The sequence below is a fragment of the Otolemur garnettii genome, unplaced genomic scaffold (assembly GCF_000181295.1).
Source record: "Otolemur garnettii isolate 467f Iridium unplaced genomic scaffold, OtoGar3 scaffold00055, whole genome shotgun sequence".
NCBI lineage: Eukaryota > Metazoa > Chordata > Mammalia > Primates > Galagidae > Otolemur > Otolemur garnettii.
The window spans coordinates 5,699,465-5,708,942 of record NW_003852450.1 but is presented as its reverse complement, the minus strand read 5'-3'; the positions used below and the strand labels follow the sequence as shown (position 1 = coordinate 5,708,942).

The window sequence follows — 9,478 nt, the reverse complement described above, 5'->3', positions numbered from 1 at the left end:
TTGTCAGGCCCCACCCTGCCCCTGTCCCCTGCCCTGCCCCCAACCCCTCCCCTGCCCCCGGGCCATGTTGTCCTGCCTTACCGATGTTAAAATCTGGTCACCCTAGTGATAAGGGTCATAGAATCTGCCAGTGTGGGGATGAGGAATGGGGCAAGTGTGGGCCATTCCCACAACACTCTGGAGAGCCTGCCCCCAGCCAGCCGCCCTTCCTCCTGTCACCCTCAGGACCCCATGAGACTCCTGGCTTTCTTGAGCCTGATGGCCCTGGTGGCACTGGAGGCAGGGACAGCTTTTCTCCCAAAGGAGGAGAGGAAGAAGAGAGAAGAGCAGACACTCAGAGAAGGTGATTTTTACCCAGCTCCACCCATGGGGAACTATGTCCTGAGCCCAGAAAACTACGGTGAGGTCTTTGACCTGAGTGATTATGAGCAGCTCACAGACTACGGAGACCAGCTCCCAGAGGTGAGGGACACAGCAGACTAACTGTGTTCCCCACTGTGCTCCCGGGAAGAAGCTGGGAATCCCTGACCCCTCTCCACCGGCCCCTAATGCAAGGGCCTCAATCTTCTACCTCTCTCTCTCTCTGGTGCAAAATCTTGTCCCTCACAGGAACTTGTCACTTAGACAATACTAAGAAAGAGGATACAAACCTGAGATTTCCTCGTTTCTTAGTGGCAAACTTGGTGGGACTCCAAGCCATCAAGCCAGACCCTCAACCATGGCTTACCAGGGTGTGGGTCAGCAATGTCTTCATATTCTCCCTGGAAAAGGAGATGCCATCTCTGTTCTAAGACTGTCCTCCAGTCTGAGGTTCCACCCCTGACCTCTCATGGCCTTCGCAGGCCTGACCTGGGCAGTAGGGATCACAAGCCCTGCAGCCCTGCTTGTTTGCCACGTGGGCCATGTGAGCTTGGTCAGTGTGGAGCAAGGGAAGAGAAGTCCTGCCTGAGAAGTCCAGACACTTGGGTTCCAGCTCTGCCTTTACCACCCGCTGGCTCTATGACACTGGTCCCTTCCCTCCTGGGACCTCAAGTTCTTCCTCCATGTAACAAAGATTCTGGGTCTGATGCTCTTCAAGGTCCCCTCCTTGCTCACTCTCTCTGCTATCTGCCCCCCCCCCACCATGTGATTCTTTCCAAGTTTGAAATTGGTCACTGAGGTTCCCAGAGTTGGACTTCCCAGTTAAGTCCTCTTAGGAAACTTCTCAGAGTTGGACTTCCCAGTTAAGTCCCTCATATGAAAAAGCTGGCCTGCTATGAACTATGTGCTATGTCCTCCAGGATAAGGTGACTAGCCTGGCTCCTTCAAACAGGATCAGTCCCACCAAGAGCTCCACAGCTCCAAGGCTACCCTCTACAAACCCCCTGATGACCAGGCCTACTACACTGGGCCTCCTGGGCTCCCTGGCCAACCACGGTAAGTGCAGTCACATGGTCACAATACCCACAGGTCATAGGCCAAGCAGCTGTGACCCAGGACCAAAGGGTGCCAAAGTGGAATGTGGTCAGGGCTACCCTTGCCAACAGGGAGAGAAGGGGAAATAGCCCCAGGAAAAACAGGAAGGAAAAATCAAAGGCAGAGGCCGGTTGTTTCTAAGACTTTTGCCTGAATGCACAAATTGAGTAGGAAGCAAAAAAAAAATGCAAGAACTCCCTTATGCCCTAGCAAAGCCACCCTACCTTAATTAATTGCATCACTGGGGGAGCAGGTTGAGTGGTAATTAGATTAGAGACAATTAAAAGCCTGTAGAGAAGAATAAATAACTTTGTGGCTGTCATTTGGCATAGAAGCAAATGAAGCAGTCACACTGCTTTCAGCTTCAAATTCCCTCCTTAACAACTCTCTTTCCTTCCCCAATGACCCCCACCCTGGAGCCTGGGAGCTGGCACCCATGACAGCCAGGGCTTGGCACTCTGCTGGGAATCAGAAGGTTGGGCACAGGAAGGATGTAGTTCATTCTGCATTTGCTTGCCTTAGGATGTTTGCCTTAGATGGACCTTGGGTATTGGGGCATCAGCAGAGAAACATTCAATCAGGGACCCATGACCCCTCAGAGTTATGGTCTTGGGCTCAAAGAGACCATAATGAGCCTCAGCTAAACAGCCATTCAAGGCCTTAAGAAAAGAAGTAGGTGTTGCCACCTGCTTCCCTACATCCCTCCCCACCTACTTCTGGTCACTGCTAGCAGAGAAGAGCCGCCCTTCAATTTTGGGGCTGTGTCGCTGCTACCATCATTCTTTCTTGAATTGAGCTGATAATAGTCTCTCAGTAATCTCTGTACCTTGTAATAGCAAATAACAGAAACCACCTACACTATTACTTGTATAAGCCAATAAAGTCTTCCCAGTCTGTCTTGAAGTCCTGGCCTAAGTCTTATGACCATTGGATACAGAGATAGTGTCATGAACTAAGAACAGGGAGGGCTGTTTCCCAGTGGAAAACTGGAATGCTGATGCTATAAGAAAGGTCAATGGATACTGGGCAGGCACTGTCCACTCCACCTTGGTTCTGTTATGTTTCTTGGAGCCACACAAAACATATCTAATTTCTTTCCCACAAGGCAGGTAGCAGAGCCAGCAACCACTGGCCATTCCACTTAATTCTGGCTCTATTTCATCTTTGCTGTACTTTTTGAGACCAGAGTGGAACTCTATGGAAAAGAGAACTAGAAATATCCACAAAAGTACAGAAAAATGTACACAAGGACCGGGATCTGATGAAAGCACAAATAGACTCAGACTGGTAGTAACTGAGGGTGAACCTGCTTCTCTGAGGTTGAGAGTGGAGTGACAAGCTGGGAACTGCCAACAGCACTGTTTGGATACATAGTGTCTGTTGGTTCTGGGCAGCAACCCATAGGTTATCAACAGGACACCAATGACCATAGCTTAGACACTCCTTGGGGCAAGGGTCATTGGCTCCAGAAGCTGAAGTGATCTCTTTCCCTTTGTTCTGAGCCAGGTCTGCCCACCTGTCTGGTCTGCGTGTGCCTTGGTTCCTCTGTGTACTGTGATGACATTGACCTAGAGGAACTTCCACCTCTCCCCCAGACAACTGCCTACCTGTATGCCCGCTTCAACCGCATCCGCCATATCAGGGCTGGAGCCTTTGAAGGGCTGAGTATGTATTACCCTGAGAAAACTGGAGAGGGGGCCAGGAAGAGGGAACCACCAAAGTCCTTCCCTTGCCGTCCAGCCAGGTGAATAGTCACCAGACCCTATTGGCTCTCAGTTTCTTCAGCTATCAAAGTGAAAAGGCCCCAAGCCTCTCTAATTCCTTTCCTTGAAGAGTTTAAATGGTTAAAATGACCTGTTCTTATTTTATCTCCCAAAAGTTCTGGGAAGCAGGCTGGGCCAGGCAAGGTGGCTCACCCCTCTCACTCTGAGAGGCTGAGGTGGGTGGATTACTTGAGCTTAGCAGTTCGAGACCAGCCTAAGCAAGAGCGAGACCTCATCTCTATTGAAAATAGCTGAGCATTGTGGTGGGCAACTGTAATCCCAGCTACTCAGAAGACTGGGGCAAGAGGATTGCTTGAGCCCAGGAGTTTGAGGTTGCTGTGAGGTATGATGCCATGGCATTCTATCCAGGACAATAGAGTGAGACTCTGTTAAAAGAAAAAAAGGCCTGGGAAACTGGGAAGGGAAGGTATGATCAAGCTAGCATTTTCAGAATGTCCCAGCAAATATGGTTTTGAGACCAGCAGGCCCCTGGACAGAACTATCTTAAATCTAACTGATGCTATTTACATAGCTGTGTGTTTTGCTTCTTAATGCCTTATGCCCTGATTGAGACGGGAGGCCTGGGCTCTAACCCAGATACTACTAGTGCTCGCCCGCAGCGTTTCGAGGCCTCAGTGCCCTTTGTGTAAACTAAGGAGTGGAAGTGGAAGGGGTCCAGGGGTTCCTGGGCCTGTTGGTTCTTGCTCTCAAGAGATTTCTTCCAACCAATCCAAGGTGGGCAGCCACCACACAGGAAGAACTCCAGGGCAAGGTACTGAGGAATCTGGGGCTTTTCCAGGAGTCCTGATTTATGATGTTATTTCCTCTGGTTTGGACCTAGTGCAGGTGGGGAATTGGTTAGAATTCCCTAATCTTGAGAGGAATGGAGCAAGGTATGGAGTCAGGTTCGACAGGGGACAAGGAAAGATGGTGTGTTCTGGTATCTCTCTTTGTTCATCCTCAACGTCCCTCAGCAAAACTGAAGAGGATTGACCTCTCTAGCAACTCTATCTCCTCCATCGATAACAACGCTTTCCGCATGCTGCCCGCCCTTCGGGATCTGATCCTCCCAGGGAACCAGCTGGCGGCTCTGCCGGTGCTTCCTCGTGGCATAGAGTTCCTAGATGTCCGCCTGAATCGGCTGCAGAGCTCAGGGATACAGCGGGACACTTTCAGGGTGAGTCAGGGCCTTGTGTCCATCATCTGCCACTGCTGGCCTCCCTCACCTCCACCCACACACCATGCCCTCATGGGGTTTCCTGCTCCAACCCTGTCATGGGGTATAAAAATCAAACTCCATTTTTTCATTCTTTAGCATTTGTTGTTTATTAAGATTCTTTGGGTTGCAAGAATCTGATTCTGATGTTTTATAGCAGGTCATCCCAAGAACCTGCGTGAACGAGAAACACAGCACCATCAGGCCTCACGGGCCTGTTATCAATGAGTATTTCCTTTGAGTGTCATATTAAATGCTTAGAAAGTTTCAGGTTTTAGTGTACTTAGGATTTCAAACTTTTGGATTTGGGATGTTCAACTTGTACTAGGAATGGGGATGAGAAACCACAGTCAACATCTCTTTCTCTCCTTCTTTGGGGCACATGGTCTCTTGGTTTCTTTCTGCGCATCTGCTTCATTCACTTCTCTGTACACCAGTGTCCCCGGCATACTCATAGCTTCTACTCCCTGAAACGCTGGCTTACCTGTGACTTTGGCTTGCAATAGAGCTGACTGCAGCCCAACTCTAGATATCCTTTTATCTCCCAAACTTACCTTTGAATAATACATGATCTTTCCATGATCAAATTCTCAAGAGATTCTCATTGGTCATTGGCTGGCTAGTTCCGATGGCAAGGGCTAAGTTATAGGACACAGTAGCCCTTGTCCATCCTACAGAGCCAGGAAGAGCTGTGGGTGTGATTCAGTGAAGAAGTGGGGTGAGACCTAGCACGCTGCCTCAGTAGTGAGGTGTGGCTGTGACAGACCCATTGCTCCCTCTTTCAGGCTTCAGCTCCTTCCTGTGGACTTTTGAGCACACACATGCCCTGTCTGTCTGTCTCTCTCTCCCACTTTCTCTCTCTCTCAAGTAGTAGAATCTTTTTCATGGACTAATTCAAATTTAGAAGCATCAAATAAATCGAATCAGAGCTGCCTTTTTGAAACAGCGTGAGGGCTCAGAAGTTATGCCTACGTGCTCTTCCCTGCAACCCCCTGCAAAATACCTTCCACCCTCTCGGTCTCCCCCTGTCTGCAGTGGTCCTAAAGGGGTTTTTAGGGAGCATAGTGTTAATACCACTGCTGTGATGGGGAGAGCACTGGGCTAGGAATCAGAAACCTACTATGAGACCTCAGGCCTCAGAGTTCCCATGTCTGAGTGAAGAACTGGGAATTCGTGATCATTGAAGTCCCCGGCTGCTCCAGCCTGAGACACAGCCCAGCTATCTCCACCGTGGGAGCTGCTGCTTTGCCTTGACTCAGGGCTATTTTCTTAGTCCAGGATAAGGCATGGGCTTTGGAACCAGAGACCTGGGTTTGTGGGAGGGTCACCTAATCTGTCTCATCTTGTTTTCTCATCTGCAAAATTAGGGTAATAATACCTAGTTGACACAGTTGCTAGAAGATTAAATAGACAGTATTACAAAGGGCACAGGAAGATGAAGTATATCTAGTAGATGCTTCATAGCTGGCAGCTGTTATTCCTCACTGCTCTCTGAGCACCCCCAAAGGCTGATGTCTTCCTGAAACCTCCTCTGAGTAATCCACCCGACTCTGAGCACCCCCAGTCACATGCCCACTTTGCCTCTGTGTGCCTGTCCTCATTCTGCTGGTCTGGAGTCCCACGAGGGTACTCTCTGCCTCTGCTCCAGGTTTGGTGTTTGGAGACTTTTCCTTGGGGAAAATCCCTCTGACAGCAGAGAACTTGAAGCTGAGCTGAAGTGTCCCCTGGTCCTCCCTTCTACACTCTCCCTGCCCCACCCAGGCACCTCCCAGGTGTCATTAACCACTGACTAGCTCTTTAAGCTCCAGCTGCCTGCAGCACAAAGGCTTCCTTCTGCATCCAGTTGGAGTTAGTTTCTATACGCTCCTTAAAGGCCTGCATCTCCTGCAGCACCCAGCCTGGTGCAAAGGCTAAAAGAAACCCTGAGTTAATGAATGAGGCCACCAAGCATCTGACCTCACCAGCAGCTCCTCGGGGCCAAGGTCCCACAAGATCCGCCCCCCCCCCCGCCCCCACCTCTTTGTGTTCGGCACAGGTGATGGAGAAGCTGCAGTTCCTCTTCCTGGCAGACAACCTGCTGGAGTCCATCCCCGGGCCTTTCCCCCTGAGCCTGCGCTTGCTGCACCTGCAGGTGAGGAGCCACACCGGAAGGCGGGCAGCCGCAGAGGACAGAAGTTAATAAACAACAGGGCCAGGTCGCAGAGTAAGGCTTGGGCAGTGGTGGGGTCTCCTTTATTATCCTTTAGATCAGTGATTTTCAACAGTGTGCTGTGAGAGGATCTTAAGTGTGCCACACAAATTGTAAAGATCATTCATTAGATTATTTTCAAAAGAAGTTCAAAGCACAGTAAGTATATTCCTTTTTTTTACTCTTTTTTTTTTTTTGATTGACGTAATTTAAGTGTGGCATGGAAGTTTAACTACAGGTTCAAGTGAGCAGTGAGATTAAAAAAAAAAAAAGACACTGCTATAGCTAATTGTCCATGGCCCCAGTTTAATTTTCTCGATTTCTTTTTAAAACACTTCCCCGCCCCCATGTCTTTCGTCTTGCCCAGCTGCTTTTCCTTCTTTCATTTTCCTACCCTCTGTCTGTCCACTTCCTCCTTCTCTTTAGTCCTCAACTCCTTCCTCTCTCCTCCCCATCCCCTCATTCCTCTTAATCTCTGCCCTCTCTCTCCATCCATCTCCTGTGGGTCTCCTCCTCTCACCCTTGTGTATGACCTTGACCCTATGGGCCTTCAGTTTCTCCGGCTGCACAAAGGAGTGCCTTCCGTGCTGGCTAAGGGCAGATCCTCCAGTGGGGCTCGCTGCCCTGTGTCCTTTCCAGAATAACAGGATAGAGACCATGCAGAGAGACACCTTCTGTGACCCCGAGGAGCACAGATACACTCGCAGGCTGTTGGAAGACATCCGCCTGGATGGTAACCCGATCAACCTCAGCTTCTTCCCCGGCGCCTACTTCTGCCTGCCTCGGCTCCCCATAGGCCGCTTTACCTAGTGCTGACCCTGCCACTCATCCCAGGTGAGAGCCCCACAAGGACCAGCTGCAGGCCACAGAGCCCAGTCCCCGATCTCTGAGTGCTCTTTAGTCCCGACATTAATCAGCCTCGTGATCCAGTTGCAAAAATCACACACACCCAACTCACACACACATTCATGCTGAAATATCCTTCCGTAGCCAAATTTGTGTTTCAATATATTTGTTTTCAATATAATGTATTTGTGTTTCTCCATTCTCTTTCCTTAACACCTATAGCCCTGGCTCAGAAAATAGCAAAGGTCTTTCCCATATTCCCCATCCCTCCTGCCCACACAGAATGTGAGGAAGGCTATGAAAGAGGAAGAGAAGAAGAGAAGGAATGAGGAAAGAACGGGGGTGGGGGAGGGAAGCAGCGATATGCTGGGGCCAGCTCTTACCACTAGGCTCGCAGAGACCAATTATTTAATATTCCAGAATTTTTCAAGTGAGTTGTTAAACACAGCCATGAAAAATTAAATTATATGAACTTGCAATTAAGTACATTATACTGAAAACAAATATAATGCATACTCAAAACTCGTCACTTCCCAATTATTTCACTGTATTTTACTATGGACCGCGTTCTCGGAAGCTATTTGTGTCCACGGAGTCTGTAAGGTGGAAATTCTACATACAGTGGTGTGCTGCTAGGCACCTCTTCCCAACTCCTTGTTCAGTGACATCACATTGGTCGTTAAAAATTGTCCATGGTAGGTCAGAAATGGATAAATGTGAGGCCAAGGCGGGTGGATTGCCTGAGCTCTCAGGTTCAAGAACAGCCTGAGCCAGAGCGAGACCTTGTCTCAAAAAATAGCTGGGCGTTGTGGCAGGCGCCTGTAGTCCCAGCTACTCAGAAGGCTGTGGCAAGGGAATTGCTTGAGCCCAAGAGTTTGAGGCTGCTGTGAGCTGTGACGCCATGGCACAAAGTGTCTACCGAGGGCAACAAAGTGAGACTCTGTCTCAAAAAAAAAAAAATGGATAAATATGACAAATCAGGATTTTTTTTTAGACAGCTGATTGTTAAATGGTTACCAGCACATCACTGAGGAGAAAGAATTGCTATTTAAACTAGCTCTCTGCTACCTCCATACCACCCTTCTGGGGTGAGGTGGGTTTCTAGGGGGCATTCCTTTATTTCTTGCTCTTCCTAGGCCAGGGGTCCTAAAAACTTTTTAAACAGGGGGCCAGTTCACTGTCTCTCAGACCAGATCATTGGAGGGCCAGACAGCGGGCCCTGGGACGAGTCAGCTGCTAAGAAGGACAGGCAGCAATGTCAAAAACACGGGCTGGATAAATGTCCTAGGCGGGCTGCATGCGGACACCTGTCCTAGGCTGTGGCCTCCTGTTAGATTTGGAGGGAACCATTCATAAGGATAGAAAACTTACATGAATCTTCATCTGATATGCTTCTTGCAGCCCTTGCCTATTCCCTGGCTCACAGGCCAGTCTCTGAGCATGGGATTTCTAGCCTTCCTAGGCGCTCCTGCATGTTCAACCACAAGAGGGCAGCCTTGTGCAAAGATAAATAAATAAATATGCTGTTACTCACCTGCCGGCATTTGGATCCTGGGTGGGGCTGCTGAGCTGGGAGGATGGGAAGAAGGGCAACTATTATGTAGCTAATGATATTCCTTGAATTATAAGGGAGGGGAGATGCTACCTTTCCCTGACTCTTTAAGGAGATGTTGGGCAATGGGGATATATTGGATGGTGCTTGGTAGCACGTATCCATTCAGGCTTTAGAGAGGTGAGGTAATCACTTTAGTACTTACCTGCTACGTGCTGGTGATATGATGTGCAACAGAAATGGATTCCTTTTCCTCCTGGAGTTTAGGGTCTGGTATGGAAGACAGGTGTTAAATAAGCAATCACACAAATAACTATGCTATTCACCTCATGATATGTGCCATAAAAGGGATGTACAGAGGACCACAAGAGCTCACAAGAGCCTCTCTCCTGGCTCAACACCTGTGGCTTAAGTGGCTAAGGCGCCAGCCACATACACCTAAGGTGGTGGGTTCCAAT

The 9,478-nt window shown here is 49.2% G+C and overlaps 1 protein-coding gene across 2 annotated transcripts in view; it reads left to right on the top strand.

Moving 5' to 3' along the window:
- Window positions 1-231: 231 nt before the first annotated feature.
- The window catches only part of OPTC (opticin), a 13,281-nt gene continuing 4,034 nt past the window's right edge, over window positions 232-9,478 (top strand). Inside the window, exons 1-6 of one of the 2 annotated variants that reach the window (XM_012806641.1) lie at window positions 232-462; window positions 1,281-1,416; window positions 2,962-3,120; window positions 4,193-4,395; window positions 6,470-6,565; window positions 7,262-7,456. In XM_012806641.1, coding sequence (XP_012662095.1) covers window positions 232-462; window positions 1,281-1,416; window positions 2,962-3,120; window positions 4,193-4,395; window positions 6,470-6,565; window positions 7,262-7,432 — 996 coding nt within the window. In that variant the 3' untranslated portion in view covers window positions 7,433-7,456. Of the gene's footprint in view, window positions 463-1,280; window positions 1,417-2,961; window positions 3,121-4,192; window positions 4,396-6,469; window positions 6,566-7,261; window positions 7,506-9,478 lie in introns of those variants that run through there. The other variant, XM_003792252.2, reaches the window with a different exon arrangement.